The 22285-nt window shown below is 39.1% G+C and overlaps 1 protein-coding gene and 1 long non-coding RNA gene across 12 annotated transcripts in view; one reads left to right on the top strand and one right to left on the bottom strand.

The window, feature by feature from the left end:
* Positions 1-22285, bottom strand: part of LOC127452296 (uncharacterized) — a 57910-nt gene that overhangs the window by 29505 nt on the left and 6120 nt on the right. The window contains exon 2 of the long non-coding RNA XR_007899232.1: positions 21774-21973. This is a non-coding gene — a long non-coding RNA (uncharacterized LOC127452296). The remainder of the gene's footprint in view (positions 1-21773; positions 21974-22285) is intronic.
* The window catches only part of LOC127452287 (retinoic acid receptor alpha-B), a 183314-nt gene that overhangs the window by 157974 nt on the left and 3055 nt on the right, over positions 1-22285 (top strand). For 8 of the 11 annotated variants that reach the window (XM_051717653.1, XM_051717648.1, XM_051717652.1 and 5 more), the window contains 6 exons: positions 1358-1506; positions 13375-13516; positions 14206-14265; positions 20348-20508; positions 20628-20804; positions 21746-21950. In XM_051717653.1, coding sequence (XP_051573613.1) covers positions 1358-1506; positions 13375-13516; positions 14206-14265; positions 20348-20508; positions 20628-20804; positions 21746-21950 — 894 coding nt within the window. The remainder of the gene's footprint in view (positions 1-1357; positions 1507-13374; positions 13517-14205; positions 14266-20347; positions 20509-20627; positions 20805-21745; positions 21951-22285) is intronic. The other 3 variants (XM_051717657.1, XM_051717654.1, XM_051717658.1) reach the window with 1 other exon arrangement.

Genomic DNA, 22285 nt, shown 5'->3' with positions numbered 1-22285 from the left:
AAGAAATCTTACCTGGACAGGGAAAAAATTACTACAACAATGCTATACTTTAGATTGCTATAATGTGTATTTGTTAGCATAGGGCTTGCTAACCAAGCCTGAACCTTTGCATAGCTGAGATGAACTGCACCCACATATAGCAAGTTCTTGTCCTCCTTCACCAGCAGCCTCTCTCTCCATCTCTTATTTTCCTCCATGCTATTGCATTTTTGAGAGACACGGTGGGAGAGGAGAGGATGGGGCAGGGGAGAGACAGATGAGTGTGCAGAGTGAATGAGTCTGTGTTTGTGTGTGTTTGGGGTATCGTGTGCAAGTGTGTGTGTGTGTAAATGTGCATTTACATCATGAAAATATACTGGTGCCATCATCACCACCATACAGACATTAGTTTATGTGTAGGTGTATTGACATAGACACATCGGCTTAGGTAGTACAATGATGATAAGAATTTGAGCTATTCTGCTCAATTTATCAAGACCTTATTTTTTTTGTGCCCTTGACATGTTGAGAGGGCAAGACATACTCTGCTCATAGTTTGTAGAGTTGTGAGTTTCCCTTATGGTATGCATCCTGCTATTTAAATGGATGGTTCACCCCCAACATCTCCTTTTGTGTTTTATGGAAGTAATAAAGTCATACAGGTTTTAGAACAACATTAATAAATGATGACAGAAATGTTGTTTTGGAGTGAACTATCCCTTTAAATCACAGTGCAGCGTATAGTCGTTTTATAAGCTCTCAGTCGTGACAGCTCTTTGACAGTATGGTTCGGGCACCCCCTCCACTCAAGCACAGCGTATGGTTTCTCTTTCCACACCTGGCTGACTGTCATGACTTTATTAATTAAGGCTGGCACTGCTCCCAGTCGGTAGCAGCTGAAACTGGGAAGAAAAGCGAGTGAGTGTGTAAGGATAGCATGGCACTACCCTATCTGTCAGCTCTCACCAGCAATGGAGACGTTCTCTTGACAAGCATGACCTTAGCTGCTCATCGGGGTTTGCGTGCATTCTCTTGCTGAGTCTCCCCAGGGAGCAGAGAGAAGATTTGAAAGTTTATGCTGACAATGGCGCATATCTTTTCTGGTAGGCAGAATGCTATTTTCCCAAATTAATCTAATGACCCGTGCAGAGTGGGAAATTAAGCATTGGCTGGTGAAAGCTTACCACTTCAGGGGATTTTTACCAGCTTTTTTTTTATTTTTTTACTAATTCCAATATAAAATAACTTGCTATGTATATGAAATTGAAGACGTGCACAAAGACCCTCATTTGGTTGGTGGTGGGTAACATAATGTGAAGAATTTGTTAATTACTTCATATATCTGAATTAAACTGAAGCCTGTTCTCTTCTCTTGTAGCTGTGGAGACCCAAAGTACAAGCTCAGAGGAGATTGTACCCAGCCCCCCCTCTCCACCGCCGCCTCCACGGGTCTATAAGCCCTGTTTTGTCTGTCAGGACAAGTCATCGGGCTACCACTATGGAGTCAGTGCATGTGAAGGCTGCAAGGTAAGAATACAAACTGCCTTAAATTTTGGTCACGCGAGAGCACAAACAGTGGTTCTCTACTGGTTTTTCTTCAAGACCCAGATTTAAATTGAACATTAGTGGCGACTCAACACAATATCAAACCTATAACCCGTATTTAAGGTAGTCTGGGTCATATTTGCTTGGTTTGAGGATGAGCGCATGTCACACAACCTGCCCGTGTTGGCATCTGCCAAATTTCAGATATTAAATATGTGCTTGTTTCTACTTGTAAAATGATGAATCTTTGAATTAACAACCACTGGAAAATTTTTACTCAATATATCTTTCCCGTGTTTTGAGGTTTCATTATATATTTCTAAGTCTCCCACCACTGGCCATCTCCGGTACTGCAGTATACTGTGACAAATAAGCCCCGCAATGGCACCATGGTGAACTCTAGCCGTTTTTTTTTCGTGCTCCTTAATAATTGAAGGCTGGTAATGTATACAATATATGACCTACACAATGTCTCCCTGAGAAAGAGAAACACACAGGGGTTTGAAGTTCATCTAACTGTGATTGTTACAAAGCCCCCTTATCTGAGAGCAGCCGCAGGGAAGTGTGGGTGGAGTGTACACAGCGTGCGCACAAGTTGGTGCTCGGTGAGAAAAAAAACATGACTTCATTAAATTTGCATGTGCTATCTTCTCCCTTTCTCTCTGCCTTTGAATGGTTGGAGGACATATCAGCACTTCCTTCAAAAAGCACCCATTACTCACTCTCTCTCCACCTCTCGCTCGCCTCCACAGCCTTGTCTGTTTTGAGGTGCACAAAGAGAGGAGTCAGCATATCCCTTTTGTACAGGGATCGGTGTCATGAAGCCAGAAACATGGTTAGAGGCATTGTTTTTATGCATTTTCAGAGTTGATAATGCAGTCTACATAGGCAGCTAACTTCTAAAGGCCAAAGTACACTTCTGTTGTACACAGTGCGCAGTACGTGAATTCTGTCATGAGCAGTGTCATAGTGCGCATGCATCAACCACGTCCGTACAGGTTCGCGGGCAAAAGAGTATACTTGCAAAGGCTAAGTGCTTGACTGTGCACAAGACTGAGCAGCACATGGAAAAAAGTATACCCTAGCCTTAAGGGGCCGTTCTCACAATGTTTTTTTTTTAGTCAGTCTGTGCTGTTTGATTTTCTGTGTAAACATGCGTTAGACAGACGTCTTTGAACGTTGCACCAAATTTGTTTTTTCAGTGTTTTGCGCAGGAGTGCCACGTTTTTTAGACACTGTCAGGCTAAAAACACATCTCAAGACAAGGGCTGCACAATTAATCGAAAAAATAATCGCGATTACGATTACGGCTGTCTCAATTATGTAATCGTGAAAACTGACGATTACAGCGTTCAATTTAAGTCTGCTAGTGTTACGTCAATGGTTTCTATTTACAACGTGTTTTTGCAGCAGTTGAGTATTCTAACCAATCACTAACATGTCCATTGAGCAATGAAATGGCAGTGGCCAATCAGAGCCGCTTAAGTGAATCCTCCGTCCTATCAGTAATGACAACTGATCCTAATGCGCAGGTTTTAAACCGTATGAATGCCCAGATGCTTACTTTATGTTCCACCTCTGTTCGTGATGGCACACAAAAATTAAAACTGAAGAAACATCACCTGACACTCGAAGCTGTAGAACAAGAGCGAAAAGCACTTTGGAATTATTTTGGATTCATTGCATATTGCACAGCTCACTTTGAACGTAGATGTTATATACACTGAAAATGAGCAACACGACAAAACTAAAATGCTCCTGTTCTAATCAAGGCACAGACGCGGTGTAAATAATTGATTTATTATGCTGATTAGACTGCTTTGTTTTTAATGAGAGCATTCGCGAGAGTGCAGAACTTTGTGCGGCGTGTCACTGAGCTCACGCAGGTCTGAAATCTGCAGTGAGTGACAGCAGCCATTGTAATGGGAGAGTTTGTCGTGTTGCTCGATTTCTGTGTACAATTTATTAAAAATGTAATAACAGTTTTGTTTTGTCATGTTAATAAGTATGCCAATGTGAATTTGATTTGTACAAAAATAGCAATAAAGTAATTCAGCTTAACCGTTCTAAGTTTGTTTTGGAGGTGTAGCCAACATAAAGAATATGGCATGAATAGCATATTTCAGGAATCACCGTCATTGTTATGGCGTCTGCTGTAATAAGACCCATTTGCCACACAGCTGGTATTAGTAGATTTGACATTTTCACGAATCGCACAAACTCCGATCGCAAATGACTGTTTTTAATTTCCAAAGTGCACCACTGAGGCCAAAAATGATCTAATGATGATCGTACATAAACAAGATCGCCAAGATCTAACGGGATGAATGGTTCTCCTGTCTCGCCACCAAAGGGCTTACTGAATGCAGTAACTTGGTCAATTGAAATCAGCTGTTTATAAGTTTGAAAATTGAATATGTCATATTATTTACTGTATGTGGGCTAATAATTTAAGAAATAATTTAGGAATAATTTATTTTATACAATAGATATCCGTTTAATATAAGTTTTATTTGCCCTAACATTAACAAATATTATTACAATATGTAATGCTTAAAAGATGTTTAAAAGAAACTGGAGCGCAGCTCATATCCACTATTGAAATCTGCTACTTTGCTTGCTTTGTGACGTCACGGTAATTTAATATTTTAATCGACATTAATAATCGTGATTACAATATCAAGGGCAATAATCGACAATTTGTGCAGCCCTACTCAAGACTCCTGCGTTCTCTTCTGTTTATTACGCTGCGGATTTTCTTTTAGCGCAAGAAAATTTTCGGTGTTAAGGCAGCATCCTAACTGAAATGAACTAATTAAGTGACTAATTTAAAAGGCTCTTCAAGAGCAGCAACTCCATTAATGACCACTCAGTGTGTCACACAACCAGCAGTCCTCATGTGAAGAGCACTAGAGACTCGACTAATGGTCACAGTTGATTACGGTTGAGTCTAGTGTTAGCATGTTGCTAAGCTAATGACCACATACTTCAGTATATTAGAGCACATTCAAGTATTGAGTTAAATTTAGCATTTTTAATTGGATGGGACTGTTCAAAACTTAATGAAATGTATTTATAATCAACAATTCTTGCATCTCATGATCCACCATGAGCTTGTAAAAATGCATTCGGGATTGCAAAGGATACATTTAATGCCAAAGTGAGGTATATTACATTATTAGTAAACATAATTTTGCTGCCAGCTGTTTAGAACGGACTTCGTATCAGGAGTGTGTCTATGATGCCTTAAAATCTCACCTAGGTAGGCAGCTCACTTGGTTTTGGAAAAGAGTTTGTCTGCGTAACTGCATATCCAGATCTGTTTCAATCTCTTTCATGGCCACTAATCACAAATAACGATTACAGATTCAACTGCTCTATCATACCAAACAGACAAACACATTCTCATTTTGATCTCACAGTCTCTTCTCTCAAAATCCATTGGAAATAGAGTACACATTTCATATGAACACACACACAAATGCACAAATACCCACTCCTTCACTGTATCAGTGTGCCTGGGGGTTTGTGCTCATGTTCGGGATTAGTGGAGACACTAAAGAGGCTTAGCAGGCCTGCCAATGGAAGTCACTACCAACTACAAACCGTTTCCTTCGTGCCCTCCTCTCCTTCATTCCACCCGGATCTTCCTGGCAGGTCAGAGCTGGGTCAATCCAAGGCTCGCAGAGGTCAGCCTATGGCCAGTGAGAGATTAGGCCACAGGATCACAGATCAGTTCTGCATCTATTGTGTCCTTTCAATCATCTATGTCTGCTTTTACCATGCCACAGCACTCCCTCTCTCTTACAATGTCTCTCTCACACATCCCTCATTTCTAGCATAAGTCTGGATACAATTGTTTTTTTTTTATTAATTATTTATTCATTTATTAATGACATTTGTACAATGTATAATTAATTACCGATTTTAGAGGGGAAAATTCACCGATTACCAATATGGTGGCCAATATAGTTCATTTTTGAGCTGGAATGAAAACAGACCTTGTCTATGTGGATTGTGCACCGATATGACTATGCAAAGGTAATCAGAAGGCTGCTTTCTTAAACAAATATTTTTATCAAAGAATATTTGACATTTATTATTATTATTATATTATACGTTGTCAACAAATTCTAGAAATGAACACTGTGAAAATAAGGAATAAATAAAAATACAATAAATAGCTTAAAAATCAGTAATGTATGTTTAGTATCAGTCAGTTGCTGACCATTTAAATCAAGAATAAATTCAAATAAAAATAAATAGCTAAATAAACATCAGTACTGTTTAGTATCAGTCAAATGCTGACCATATAAATACAGAATAAAAAATAAAAAAATAAAATAGCTAAATAAACATCAGCACTGTATGCTTAGTATCAGTCAAATGCTGACCATTAAAATAAAGAATAAATAAAAATAAAATAAATAGCTAAATAAACATCAGTACTGTATGTTTAGTATCAGTTAAATGCTGACCATTAAAATAAAGAATAAATACAAATAAAATAAATAGCTAAATAAACATCAGTACTGTATGTTTAGTATCGGTTAAATGCTGACCATTAAAATAAAGAATAAATACAAATAAAATAAATTGATACTAAACAGTACTGATGTTTATTTAGCTGTTAAATGCTAACCATTTAAATAAAGAATAAAAAATAAAAAATAAAATAGCTAAATAAACATCAGTACGGCATGTTTAGTATCAGTCAAATGCTGACTATTTTAATACTGCCAGTCAGTAATTGGCAGGTTGTAAAACAAGAAGCATTTACACCTGCCGAGACGAGAGAAAAACAGCGGCAGCGGTGTTGCACTGTATTCTGCTATACAAGTTCAGGGGAAACTTTCAACGGTGGAAAACCAGATTTTTAAATATTACATTTTATAAATGCTATGACTGGAATAGGTTGGTTGAAGGGGATACAAACTGTGAATCCTGAACAAAACAGTTTGGTGAATACATGTTTACACAACTGGCACCAACAATCATCCATGAGATTATCTTATCAGCCATCATGTGGCAGCAGTGCAGTACATAAAATCATGCAGATACAAGTCAGGAGTTTCAGCTAATGTTCACATTTACCATCAGAATGGGGACATTTTTTTTTATCTCAGTGATTGTTGGTGCCAGATGGGCTGGTTTGAGTATTTTTGTAACTGCTGATCTCTTGGGATTTTCACACACAACAGCCTCTAGGATTTATTTAGAATGGTGCCAAAAACAAAAAACATCCAGTGAGTGGCTGTTCTGTGGACGAAAATGCCTTGTTAATGAGAGAGATCAACAGAGAATGGCCAGACTGGTTCTAACTGACAAAGTCTTCGGTAACTCGGATAATCGCTCTGTACAATTGTGTTGAGAAGAATAGCATCTCAGAATGCTATTAATACATGCATAAATACAAAACCTAAAAAAAACAAAGCTTTAAAAAAAAGTTTTAAGTAAGCTCTCTCTCTCTCTCTCTCTCTCTCTCTCTCTATATCTATATATCTATATCTCTCTCTCTCTCTCTCTCTCTCTCTCTCTCTCTCTCTCTCTCTCTATATATATATATATATATATATATATATATATATATATATATATATATATATATATATATATATATATATATATGCTTACAATGTTTATTTTTTATTGGACATGGTGTGCAAGGTCTCTTCTTCCCTTTATTTGATCTTATGCTTGTGCACCATATTAATTTGAACATGATTCATTTTCAGTGTTACTCATGGACATCTCATCTGTGTTCAGAACTTTTATTAATTTTTTTTTCTTTTTTTTTTCTTTCTTTTTTTTATGTGAATACTTCTTGCTTGTCTGATTTCAGTTGTTTGTTTGTGAATAAAAATGCGTTTTATAAGTTTCAGTCCAGGGCAGTTTAACTTCACTATCATGCCTGTACCCTGGTTCACTTGCCCCTTTCGAAAGCCCACTGCTGCAGCCCTGATCCAGTGGAATTAACCAGCTGACCTTCTGTTGCCAGAACCTTCACACCTTGTGATGATATTGAGCTTCATTCCTGTGTCTTTCTGACCCAACCAACAGCAGCACAGATGAGAGAGAGTGGCAACAGTTAGAGGAAAAGAGACCTTTTGATTGTGGATTGGTGTTACTTTTGTCACAGGATTGTTATCAATGAATCCACTCTCCAGGTGAGACAGCAGTTGGGAAGGTTGGCCAGGATTCTTGGGATGTCAGCTACTGATGTAGACGGACAAGAAATCTTAGAGTAGATGGCCTTGTGAGACAGTGTTGTTGAACTGAAATACACTATATTGCCAAAAGTATTCGCTCATCCATCCAAATAATTGAATTCAGGTGTTCCAATCACTTCCATGGCCACAGGTGTATAAAATGAAGCACCTAGGCATGCAGACTGCTTCTACAAACATTTGTGAAAGAATGGGCCGCTCTCAGGAGCTCAGTGAATTCCAGCGTGGTACTGTGATAGGATGCCACCTGTGCAACAAGTCCAGTCGTGAAATTTCCTCGCTACTAAATATTCCACAGTCAACTGTCAGTGGTATTATAACAAAGTGGAAGCGATTGGGAATGACAGTAGCTCAGCCACGAAGTGGTAGGCCACGTAAAATGACAGAGCGGGGTCAGCGGATGCTGAGGCGCATAGTGCGCAGAGGTCGCCAACTTTCTGCAGAGTCAATTGCTACAGACCTCCAAAGTTCATATGGCCTTCAGATTAGCTCAAGAACAGTGTGTAGAGAGCTTCATGGAATGGGTTTCCATGGCCGAGCAGCTGCATCCAAGCCATACATCACCAAGTGCAATGCAAAGCGTCGGATGCAGTGGTGTAAAACACGCCGCCACTGGACTCTAGAGCAGTGGAGACGCGTTCTCTGGAGTGACGAATCACGCTTCTCCATCTGGCAATCTGATGGACGAGTCTGGGTTTGGCGGTTGCCAGGAGAACGGTACTTGTCTGACTGCATTGTGCCAACTGTGAAGTTTGGTGGAGGGGGGATTATGGTGTGGGATTGTTTTTCAGGAGCTGGGCTTGGCCCCTTAGTTCCAGTGAAAGGAACTCTGAATGCTTCAGCATACCAAGAGATTTTGGACAATTCCATGCTCCCAACTTTGTGGGAACAGTTTGGGGATGGCCCCTTCCTGTTCCAACATGACTGCGCACCAGTGCACAAAGCAAGGTCCATAAAGACATGAATGAGCGAGTTTGGTGTGGAAGAACTTGACTGGCCTGCACAGAGTCCTGACCTCAACCCGATAGAGCACCTTTGGGATGAATTAGAGCGAAGACTGCGAGCCAGGCCTTCTCGTCCAACATCAGTGTCTGACCTCACAAATGCGCTTCTGGAAGAATGGTCAAAAATTCCCATAAACACACTCCTAAACCTTGTGGAAAATCTTCCCAGAACAGTTGAAGCTGTTATAGCTGCAAAGGGTGGGCCGACGTCATAGTAAACCCTATGGATTAAGAATGGGATGTCACTTAAGTTCATATGCGTCTAAAGGCAGATGAGCGAATACTTTTGGCAATATAGTGTATATGAGCAGGTACATATCGGCCAAAAATCTTGTCAATGTAAATGCTAGGGGATGTTCACGAGTACTCGTAAGTGACCGCAGTGATTAAGAAAGCAAAGTTGTGTGACTGAACTTTTTGTTTAAATGTTTTTATTTCGAAAATTCATTTTTACTTTTGTGTCATGGTTATGGTATCATTTTCTGCAGTAACTTGGGATCCAATTCTTCAGAAAGCAGGATGTGTTTTTTTTAAATGGGTCAAAATGCAACTCAATGCAACAAAGTGGCTAGGTTTTGAGATGCTTTATTTATTAAAATAATGTTTTTGTTGTTGTTGCTGTTTTAGACATTAAAAAAAGAATTGTACTTGAGTACTCCGATTTATCTAGAGTACACAAGTTGACAAAATGACCATCCCTAGTAAATGCCATTTCACTGCGAAAGAAATCAGCAAGGATCCATTTCCAACTTACACTAAACATTTCAGCGCTACCGTCCTGCTGTTCTGATACTCCGTTAGAATAAACCATTTCATCTCCTCCATCTACCACACTGACCTCCAACAATGACCTCTAGAAGATCAGAGCAGGCATGAATAAAACATGGTCCATGAATGAGAGCTTCTCTGTAGGTAGATCAGGCCTCTGGGCAGCGCATTAGAAAACCATTTCAGTTTGGCCAGGCGAGCACACGTTCTGTCACACATCTGCCATGCTCACCTTTTTCTTTATTACTTTATCATAGCTGGCACCAAGTGTGAGAGGGACATGTCCTTTCAGTATGCAGGACATGTCCTTGGACACGTGCTTTACGGAGTGCATTGGTGAAAAGACATCAGTGTTATTAGATAGCAGCCACTGGACAGACCTGTCAAAAGCATGCACACACTAAAAGCTTTCCTGGGTGTACTGACGGATATGTTGAAGGCATTTTTACTAAAAGCCTCGGGGATTATTTTCTGTAAACCAGCGAGGGATGGTATTCTTACTGCGTTTTTATTGTGGGTTTGCTTTAGGAACTACAGCATTGCTAGCGTTCATATTCTGGTATGGTTCGCCAGTTAAACATATTCCCAATAAACATTTCCATGTCTGATTTTTAGTAACATTCCAGTTTGACTGGTTGAGTTATTTTTGGTGATCTTGCTACTGAAGCTCAAAATCTATGGAACCTAAATACAGTTTATGCTGATTAAAGTCACTGAGGTTAATTGACTTAAAGGGCAACGAAAGAACATTAGCAGCCATTCATCCACTGAGGGATCAACAGTTTTAATACATTATCTGGAGATTACACATTGGTCAGATTTAGTTCATGGCTTGAGGGTCCAAACAGTGATGTTTATATCCAAAGCATTTTAATAGTCACAATAAAAAAACACCAATCACTTACAAAATGTTCACTGGCCCTACCACAACTATAATACATTTTTAGCAACATGTTTGTGTGTCAGAAAAAATATATATTTACATATTACAAATAATTTGCCCATAGACACAATTATATTATTCAGAACAGATGACAGAAAGGTGTCTATGCGCATGTATGACACGCTGATACGGAGGCGTGCTGTCTCGTGTAATGCGCATCTAAAAGGTTCTCACTCTTTGTTTTTGTCTTCCGATTTTTTTTTTCTTTGCAAGAACAGTATCATCTATGAGTGCTGCAAATGATCTCAGACATCTCGGCTCAGGAGGTGTTTTGAGTTCAGTTCACTTTATTTCCACAGAGCAGTTCATTGTGACAAACTCTGCAGCCTATACATCTATGATTTAAAACATAAAATAATAAAAAAACACGTTCACCTCGAACCATGATTTATATTTCAGTTTTTTTACATTTATAATTGTTTTTATGTCTTCATTTGTGTAAGTAATTTTCACCTGCGTGTTTAGACAGATTCTTGCCTGACAGTAAATGGAAAGGGGGGTGTGTGTGTGTGTATGTATATATATATATATATATATATATTATTCCTTATTTTATTTCTATTTTAATTTAGCATTATTTTTAATAAATTATATTATGATATCTTAATATTGTATAAATAATTATTATATTTATAAATTGCTTCCCTGCCTTTTCATTTAGTTGGATGATTGTATTAATAGTTTTTCACTTGTTGCTGCTTGAACTTTAATGAGGGGAACACGCTCTCTCTCATGAGGGCAAGAGAGATGAAAGGAAAGCGGAGAAAAAGCGCATGTTTCTGGACTCTACAGGTGCTCCTATTGTTAATGCCTTTTTATCAGAATATATTTAATAAAGATGTTTGAGTTACACCGCATCTTGTTACTCACGTTATTACCGAGATGCCTATGCCCTTCAGCGAGGGCGTAGATTTGGGGGGCTTGAATATTGGGGGGGTTGCAGCGTGAAGCATCTGCATGTTTTCATTGATCATGGTATAAATACTGGGGGGGGTTGTACTTGCTTGTTTTGATTATTTGGGGGGGGGTTACCTCTCCCCCGTCCCCCTTGGAAACTACGCCCCTGCCTGTCGGAGACTGAGAAGCTGCCGCCATAAACGATAATAAGGACCGTTTCACAGCTCGTGCTGTTTCTCTTTTGCCTTATCATGTGTGAAATGCTACATTAACAGTACAGTACACAAATTTTTCATATTCGCCATACCTCTCCCACTACATTGTTCTTAACTGCTGAATCAAGTTTGTTGTCTTACAACATTATGCCAGTATTCCCCACACTCCGTGATGCCATGACAGTGCTGCTGAAGTCTTAATGGAGCTGCGCATCTTTTGCAACATGAGCGATCGGTTTATGCGATCGTCCAGATTACTGATCGAGTTATCGATCGGAGCATCCCTAATATGGATGTGTATGTATGTTTTAAACATTGTATATGTTAAGCAATATTAACATGAACACTGAAGCAAAGTATTTTGCTAAATTTATATTAAAGATTAATAAGTGCTGTTAAAAAATATTCATTTTTAGTTCATGATACCTATTGAATTAAATAATGTTAACAAATAGAAACTTACTGTAAAGTGTTACCAAGTTTTCTTTACAAACAAAAGCAATACTCTCATCTATGTTAGCAATCTAGATAATGTACTCTTGTTGACATATTTAAATGAGCACAATTCACAATAGAGTGTTCAATACATGACAAAAATCAAATTATTTATGTCTTCAAAACATAAAAACAATAATTCTTCCATGGAGTGATATAGTACATTAGTTTAATAGTAGAATGATTATGCTTGCCAAACAAAGTAGCAACTTAACACAATATAGAATTCAGTTGATTTATAGTCACAGGTGTTTGCATATCTGAGCAATTTCATGGTGAATGCGGCACATCCAATCAGATTTTAGAGCCAGTAACATCCATTTTATAAAGTCAGGTAAATATCTACAAAGTGAAGGAGTGGCTTGTTTAATTGCCGAAGCATTGAATCCATATGCTGTGTTTCCTCTCAGCGCAGTCAGTGAATCCAGCCGTTGATATCCACGTGCCTAGCGGTAGTCACGAGTGAAGCTTTCACTGTTTAATCCTCTGCAAGAGAGACGTTGCTGGAGCAGAGCAGCTCAAATCCCTGTCACAAGCCTGCAGTCACTGTTTAACATCTGCTCTCTGATTATGTGTTCCTCTCTGGCTTCAGCTCTCACATCTTCATTATGAGATGTGTGTTTTGGGTGTGTGTGCATCGAACTGACTTTCTGCCCTCGAGAGCTTGACTGAGCATTATTCATTGTGTAATTAATAGCAAGAGTATAATGTGAAGCTTAATCCTCGTCTATACATCTTTCATTTCTATCCTTCAGCTCGAGTGTATGTGGATTAAGCCCTGTAGGGTTTTAGCCAGTGGGAACCTATGGGCACACAGATTGGGAGATAATAACTACCAGCCATTGTACTGTGGAGTCTAAACTGAGCACACTCAACCACTAGGCCAAGAATTAGTGTGTGTGTGTGTGTGTGTGTGTGGGGGGGGGGTGGACAGGTTTTTATTACAGTGTTGGGACCAGGCAACAGCCCCCACTAGGAAAACGGTTTAAAAAACAGTTAATAGTGTCTTAATGAAAATCTAAAAATGCAAAAGGTTTGTGTGTTGTTTAGATTAAGGGGTAGGGTTAGTTTACTCAGTTCAGTTTACTCAGTAAGTAAAAACAATAGAAGTCAATGGAAAGTCCCCATCATGATAGATAAACAAATGTGTGTGTTATGGCGGTATCTATGCCACAGGTTTTTTTTTTTTTTTTCAGCTTTTCTGTTTCCTGGAGTTGGCATTTATATGATGTCACTGTAAACATTCTTATTCTTATTCAGGCTTTAATAAACTTCCATGCCTCCTCTCTCTCTTTCCTTAGGGCTTTTTCCGAAGAAGTATTCAGAAGAACATGGTGTACACTTGCCACAGAGAGAAAAGTTGTATCATCAACAAAGTCACCCGAAACCGTTGCCAGTACTGCAGACTGCAGAAGTGTCTGGAAGTGGGCATGTCTAAAGAATGTGAGTACTTGTCTTAGTCTGTGTATGGATTGTGGTTTTACTATTCTATCAGGTCCTTTACTATACTATGTTTATTTTACTACACTACAAGGTCCTATTTAACACTATATTTACTATACTGCACTTTCCATTTTATCTAATATGAGGGCTTAAACTATTGTACAATTCAGAATTTGTAAGAGCCACTAGTATACTATATTTTTTTTTTTTTTTTTTTGTATACTATACTTTCCAGGGCCTATAGTTTAGCAGTGTACTATGCTGTACTCTAGTATACTATTCTATGCCATTGCACAATAATTGTTAGGGCCTATAGTATAGTTCTATACTATACTGTTGTATAGATATGTTTGATTAATCGATAACCGATTTATTGTCGTTTATAATTTGATCAATTAAGCTTGTCAATCTTCGATTAATTAGTTTCACAACAAATGCGTTCAGTAATCATGCCAGCAGATGTTGATAAGGCTGTCTATACAGTCGTCCGCTGCTAGAGGGTGCTTGCGCGCTGCATGTCACATCTTGTCCACATCACAGAAGAACCACAATCCGTGTTGGAGCGTTTCTCTATAAATGAACATATGTTTTTTTGCATACACTGTGATAGTGTGTTAAAGTAGAACATGACAACAAGCACTTTTGATTTGCTGGTCTCCTTGTTTCATCCCAACCTACAATTACGTCAGTGATCGCCGGGAAAGAACGAAGGCACATTCAGCTGACACCTCACCAGCACCAGAGAAACGGTATGTTATGTACTGCGTTTACGCAGCGTGTTATGATTTGACTTAATTTCAAATAAATAAATGAGTCCAAATGTCCGAAATATATCCCATGATCCACAACTTAGTTTTAATGAACTCAAATATGTATCTTGCATACAAGTTATTATTAACAGTAATTCATTAACAGTAATTAAACAATTGACAAATTCGTACTAAACAATGCCTAAATGTATTAAAATACACTGAACTAAGAATATTTTAAGAGGCCAATGCTTGCATTTCTTAAGTGTATTAATTTCAATTATATTTAAACAGTAGGCTACATGCACATATTATTTGGAGTCCTCCACGTGCGTTTGGCAGTATTGACATTCACAATTAATCAGTTAAGCCTAATTGAATTTCCACGATGATCGATTATGAAAATGTCTGAGAATTGACATCCCTACTATTGTACAATACTATTCAGGGCATTTAATATGCTATGTTATGCTATACAATACAGTACCAAACTATACTATACTGTGTTTATTATACAATCATTTCAATATCTAATATAAGGGCTTACAGCTATTATTCAATCCAGGACATTTAATATGATGTATTCTAAACTATACTGTATTATCCTGTATTATGCTGTACTCTGTAAGGCGTATACTGTCATGAGAGTTTATGGGCAGGGGTATTCAGTTATAGTTCCAAAGAGTTCTGGTCTCAACATTTCCTTCCCAGCAAAGGTCCGTGCAATAATAACTTAGGCGGTGTCAGTTGGTTGTCTTGCCATCTATGACAGAGATGATGACATCTCTGATTTTCACAAAATTAAAACAAAAATCAGTTTTGTTTATTATGAAAGGTTCGTAACATGCTTATTTTTGACCAAAAAAACATTATAGTCTAAAGGCGCCGTGGAACCACGTGAACTTGTCCTGTCACAAAACTTGCTTTGCTGACCTGTTGGAGTCACATCAGACACATAAAGATAGTTTTATGATAGTTTATATCTGCTGTGTGTTTTAGTGAAAGATGCCGGTATCCATCTATATTGCAGCTTACTGTATGTGTCCGCTTATGTCTACTGTCATTAAAATAACCATGTCTGCAGGTCTACTATGCGCCACCTTTTAGGGAGAGAGGAAACACACGCAGAGCAATAAAGGGTGTAAATGAAGCGTGTTCGGTGCTATCTTTGACCCTGATCACTTGCGTTGTACAGTTCCATTGTTTTGTCGCACTGCTCACTTAAACTGTAAAAACGTGAGATGAGGCAAACGTCATGATGTCTTGCGGTCCAGATGGAACCAATCCAGGGTCTGGACTTGGAACACTGTCTGCTAATTGTTGACCGCTGGTCTATACTATATTCAGTTTATTATACTACGCCAAAGTAGTACTGAGCCTACAGAGTACTGTGTTTTATTATACAGTTTTATACTTTCCAGGGCCTATAGTATAGTACTATGCTATACTATACTAAACTTTACTCTACTAAACTATACTGTGTTTATTATACAATACTATCTAGGGCCTAAAGTATACTATGCTATACTATACTAAACAATACAGTGGTGTTTATTAAACAATACTATCTAGGGCCTATACTATACTGTGTTTATTATACAATACTATCTAGGACCTATACTATAATATGCTGTACTATACTAAACCATACTATAGGTACTTTTTATTATACAATACAATCTAGGGTATACTATCTACACTACACTATGCTATAATATGCTTTACTATACTAGCCTATAACTAAACTATACAGTAGTGTTTATTAAACAATACTATCTAGGGCCTATACTATACTGTGTTTATTATACAGTACTGTTTAGGGCCTATACCATAATATGCTGTACTATACTAAACCATACTATAGGTACTTTTTATTATACAATACTACGTATACACCGATGAGCCAAAACATTATGACCACTTACAGGTGAAACGAATAACATTGATCAATCTCCTAACATGGCCACATGTCACGGTCTGGGTAGATTATACGGTAAGCGAACAATCAGTTCTCGTAGTCCATGTGTTGAATGCAGGAGAAATGGGCAGGAGTAAAGACCAGATTTACTTTGACGAGGGCCAAATTGTTATGGCTAGACTACTGGGTCAGAGCATCTCTGAAACGGCAAGGCTTGTGGGGTTCTCCCGTTCAGCAGTGTTGAGTACATACCAACAGTGGTCTGAGGAGGGACGAACCACAAACCGGCAACAGGATGCTGGGCGCCCAAGGCTCATAGATGCGAGAGGGCAATCAAGGCTATCCTATCTGGTCTGAACTGACACAAGGTCTACTGTGGTCTACACAAGTCACAGATAATTTTAATGATGGTTACGTGAGGAATGTGTCACAACACATAGTGCATTGCACCCTGCTGCATATGGGGCTGCATAGCTGCAGACCGGTCAGAGTGCCTATCATGACCACTGTCCACCGTCGAAAGCACCTACAGTAGGCACGCGAGCGATTGAACTGGACCGTGGAGCAGTGGAAGAAGGTCGCCTGGCCCGATGAGTCCCTTTTTCTTTTACATCACTTGGACGGCCATGTACGTGTGTGCCGTTTACCTGGGGAAGTGATGGCACCAGGATGCACTGTGGGAAAACGACAAGCTGGTGGAGGGAGTGTGATGTGCTGGGCAATGTTCTGTTGGGAAACCTTGGGTTTGGCCATTCATGTGGATGTCAGTTTAACCAATGCCACCTACCTAAACAGCGTTGCAAACCAGGTACACCCCTTCATGGCAATGGTATTCCCTGATGGCAGTGTCCTCTTTCAGCAGGATAATGTGTCCTGCCACACTGCACACATTGTTTGGGAATGGTTTGAGGAACATGATGAAGAGTTCAAGGTGTTGCCCTGACCTCCAAATTGCCCAGATCTCAATCCAATTGAGCATCTGTGGGATGTGCTGGACCAACAAGTCCGATCCATGGCGGCTCCACCTCGCAACTTACAGGACTTCAGTGATCTGCTGCTAATGTCTTGGCCCCAGATACCACAGGACACCTTCAGGGCTCTTGTAGAGTCCATTCCTTGGTGGGTCAGCGCTGTTTTGGTGGCATATGGAGGACCAACAGCATATTAGGCAGGTGGTCATAATGTTTTGTCTCATTTTAGTATAGGCCCTATACACTGATATGCTGTACTATACAAAACCGTACTCTAGGTACTTTTTATTATACATTACTATCAAGGGCCTATACTACACTATGATTTACTATACTGAACTATACTGTGTTTATTATACTATACTATCTAGGGCCTATAATATACTATGGTATACTATAATATGCAATACTATACTAAAATAGACTATACTGTGTTTATTATATAATACCACTTGCCAGTGATTACCCATACGCGTAGCAATGCAAGTTGCTGACCCCTGATCTAGAGCCTATAATTTACTATGCTATACATAATATGCATTACTCACCTATACTAAATTATACTGTGTTTATTATGCAGTACTATTTAGGGCATATACTATACAATGTTATACTATAATATATTATGCTATACTATACTACACTGTTTAGTAAACAATACTATCTAGGGGGGCCTGGGTAGCTCAGTGAGTAAAGACACTGACTACCACACCTGGAGTCGTGTGTTCGAATCCAGGGCGTGCTGAGTGACTCCAGCCAGGTCTCCTAAGCAACCAAATTGGCCCAGTTGCTAGGGAGGGTAGAGTCACATGGGTAACCTCCTTGTGGTTGCTATAATGTGGTTCGCTCACGGTGGTGCGCATGGTGAGTTGTGCGTGGATGCCACGGAGAATAGCATGAAGCCTCCACACGCACTGTCTCCACGGTAACGCACTCAACAAGCCACGTGATAAGATGCGCAGATTGACTGCCTCAGACGCGGAGGCAACTGAGATTCATCCTCCGCCACCTGGATTGAGGCGAGTCACTATGCAACCATGAGGACTTAGATCACATTGGGAATTGGTTATTCCAAATTGGGGAGAAAAGGGGAAAAAACAAAAAAACCAATACTATCTAGGGGCCTATATTATACTGTGTTTATTATACAACACTTTCCAGGGCCTTTAATATACTATGAGGACGAGGCATGATAAATATTAATTAAAGCTATATTAATATTAAGTGAGTGATGTTTAAGAATGTATGAAAACACACCATGGTTTCCCTATTTGAAAAGCATTTTGTGGTTTTTAATATTTTATTAGCCATACAAAGTCACATTGCTATTGGTACTCTGTTCTATCTACATCACAGCAATACTTTTAAATTAGATTTAGTTGCTTTAGTTTTTACTTTCAAAAATATAGTTCCCAGGTTCTTGTATTCTGATATCAGCTTTTAGCAGGAAAGTGCTAATGTAACAGTATCTCTTTCAGTGATGCATACCAAACTATAGTTTGCTGTTTTTCTCATAACAGAATGAAATCTCTGCCCCAGATTTGTTGTTTTGCATATTTTCTTCTCCCCCCACAGCTATGATAGCGCACTCTTGTCACCATAAAGTTGTTTGTAAGCAGGTTTTGTCTTTTTGCACATGTTGTGTCGTGAAAGATTACCTCCCTGCACTAATAGTTCTTTAATGGCTCCATTAGATTGTGTTTTCCAAGCCCACGCTGGCACCCAGTTCCCTCTGGAGAAATGAATATGTGGCTGTGGGGAGAAGCGAGGGAGAAGCATTCTTTACCACCCCTCTCCCGCTATCTGTGTGTGTGTGTGTGTGTGTGTGTGTGTGTGTGTGTGTGTGTAGTAAAAAGAAGAGCCATCTAGTTATCTTTAGACAAAGAAAGGAATCCTGACCAAGAAAAGCAGGAAAACAAAAGATAAAGGTATGATTGAGACTGCGAAAATACAGAGAATGTGAGCTTCCGGGAAAACGTGGAGCAAAAGAGAGAGAGGGGAGGAATGCAGGCGCAGAGGGAGAGCCCATTTAAAGCAGGGTGATATCTGTCATGTGACGTGATTAGATTAAGTTGGATTTTAGAGAAAGCAGAGGTCGTTTGTCACAGTTATTAACAGCCACCAACATTCATTTCTCATCTCTACGCTGCGCACACCATCGGCACATCGGTGTGTGCGTGATGAAACGCAGTGTGTATAAAAATGGTAATGTTTTATGAATGCATGTGAAATGGCGGTGTGGTTGATGATTTTTAACAACATTTTTTAACATCTTTGGTTGATTTAGCTGTTGAAAAACCAAGTTTATCTAGATAAAAAAACAAAATTTAACTTGTATTTTTAACAACGATTCTTATAGGGAATACATTTAAAGACTTCTTACATTGTGTACAAAAGCACTGCTTTTGTAACTAATTTGCCACCGTTTGCAATAAATTTCAAGAAATTAGCTTAAAATCGTCCTCTGTGAGCAATGATCTTGTTATTATGTGTAATCTCTAGGTCTTCTTTTTTTGTGAGGACTATGATGAATTAGTTTTGCACATCTTTAATAGGCGAACGGTACACTGGTTTTATAAATGGTGTTCCTCTGAGGAGGACTTACTCTTAACTGTTCCCAATCTCACATTTAGAAACGGGAAGACCTCAGAGAATTATATCACTCATTTTTTTTCCTAGGAATTGTTCCTGTTTTTCTGCTTGTTAAGCAATGGAAACACCAAAACGTTAAGCTCTATTTGAACTGTCACATCAAAGCTCTCAGTTCATATTCATCTTTCTCTTTCTCTCTGGAAAAACTACAAGGAATATACCACCTGAGAAATTCTCCTCATTGTCCTGTATTTCTATATCCATTTTCCCATATATAGGGCTTTTATGTAGATCCATATGTCCTCTTGGTTACATGCGTATCTCCTCCTCTTTCATTTGTTGTTGTTTCAAATTAGCTGCCAAAATGATTGAATCGCAACAAGAACATACAGATATGAAAGCGGTTTAACAGTGAATGACAGGAGCTCTTTACACCCCCATCTGCTCAGTGTAATGAGCAGCAGATAAAGAGGATTTTACTGCCATCTTGTGGTAAATGTTTTCATGTAGTGGACACTATGCTGTCACACAGTTCACAATGGTCCATTTCTATGATGAATGTAAAATGGCAGTAAACTGATGGCTGTTTTAATATCTGCAGCCGTTCGAAATGACCGGAATAAGAGGAAGAAGGATGACAAGAAGCAGGAGTGTACAGAGAGTTACGTCTTGAGTCCTGATACAGAGCAGATGATCGAACGGGTGAGGAAGGCTCACCAGGAAACCTTCCCCTCCCTCTGCCAGCTGGGCAAATACACCACGGTAAGTTGGAGCAGTTCTTAGCTGCTGTATCCTGAACCGGATTGAACTGTGGGAAATGACGGTGCTCTTAGCTTTTAGACCACAGTTGAGCAAACACCCTCTCTCCTGTTATCTCGCAGAACAACAGCGCTGAGCAGAGGGTCTCCCTGGACGTTGACCTGTGGGACAAGTTCAGTGAACTCTCCACCAAATGCATCATTAAAACGGTGGAGTTCGCCAAGCAGCTGCCTGGCTTCACCACACTCACTATTGCAGATCAGATCACCTTGTTAAAGGCAGCTTGCCTCGACATCCTGGTAAGCGCCGCTTTCTAAAGCATATCCTCACTTGTGTCTAAGTCTCACACACATAATATGAAAGTGAATGAATCGATCTACAGACACATTTGTGCAGCCTGATCTCATGAAATTAATGTGACTATGGCAACATTTTTGCAAACCAAAATAACGTGCTCCATTACACGTTTGGCTGCAGTTTCCCAGTGACATTTCCATCGGGGGGGGTGCCAAAAACGAGTGCAATGATGTAATCAGACAAGGTTAAGGTGAATAATAGATTTTTTTTTAATGAGTAAAACATACCTCCCTAACCTAAAACTTGAACCCAAACCTAACCAGTAGTGTTAAAAAAAAAGAAAAAGAGGTAAACAAAACAGACATTCTTACCCTAAATCAACACCTAACAGATTGTGTTTTAAAAGCAATTAAAAAGCTAGTTTAAAAGTACATTTACTGACATTTCATGTCCCTTCTATGGCACTTTCGCTTCATTTTCACTTACGTTTCGAGCATCCTTAGCTGGGCTCGAGGCTCGGTCTCCAACAAAAGTCAGACACTATCAGATGAGCTACAGCAGAAGCCAATCACGTTGGAATAAGTGTATAAATGTAGGTGGGTCTGTAATAAGCATTAAAATATATGCGTTAGAGTAAAAGTGTTTTGATTTAATAACATAGCAGGATGTGAGTAATACATGTTTATAGTCATAATCAGCCATTGTAGTCATGATTTGTGTGAAAGTGAATAAAACGCACTGTTGATGTAGCACCTCTAGTGTTAATTTCACCAGGAAACTGCAGGAAAACGTAGAAAGCAGCATGTAAAACTCAGTTTGCAAAATGTAGTTATAGTAACGTTCATTCTATGAGACTAGGTGCATATGTGGCAATGTGTAAGCTTAATAGTAATTTGTTAAAGTTCTGCTTCATCTTATCTTTGTCTTTTATTCTCTTCTACAGATTCTGCGAATATGTACACGCTACACACCTGATCAGGACACCATGACATTTTCAGATGGTCTGACACTGAACCGCACCCAGATGCACAACGCTGGCTTCGGTCCACTTACAGATCTTGTATTCGCTTTCGCCAACCAGCTCCTGCCTCTGGAGATGGATGATGCAGAGACTGGGCTTCTCAGTGCCATCTGTCTACTGTGTGGAGGTACTGCACCTTTAACAGTCATCCTGAATGTGACAGATTGTGAGATTTCAATAAGTTAATAATGATAAGCCAAACATTAAATCACAAATGTACAATCTCTTTATGGGCATCTTTAATAATTCAATTTAGTTGTACATACATGAACTTGTACATTGTAGCTCACTTTTTTTTTCCTTAGTAGCTGTTTAAAAGCATATGGAGGACAAACAACTCTTGTGCACATGTTTATTAATAAGTCGTTTTTTATGCAACACTGTCCTCATATCCAGTTACTATTAGACCGGGGCCACATCCACACTAATACATTTTTGTTTGAAAACTCAACTTTCCATAAT

Source organism: Myxocyprinus asiaticus, chromosome 14 (genome assembly GCF_019703515.2).
Source record: "Myxocyprinus asiaticus isolate MX2 ecotype Aquarium Trade chromosome 14, UBuf_Myxa_2, whole genome shotgun sequence".
NCBI classification, from domain to species: Eukaryota; Metazoa; Chordata; class Actinopteri; order Cypriniformes; family Catostomidae; genus Myxocyprinus; species Myxocyprinus asiaticus.
This window is presented reverse-complemented; position numbering and strand designations above follow the sequence as displayed.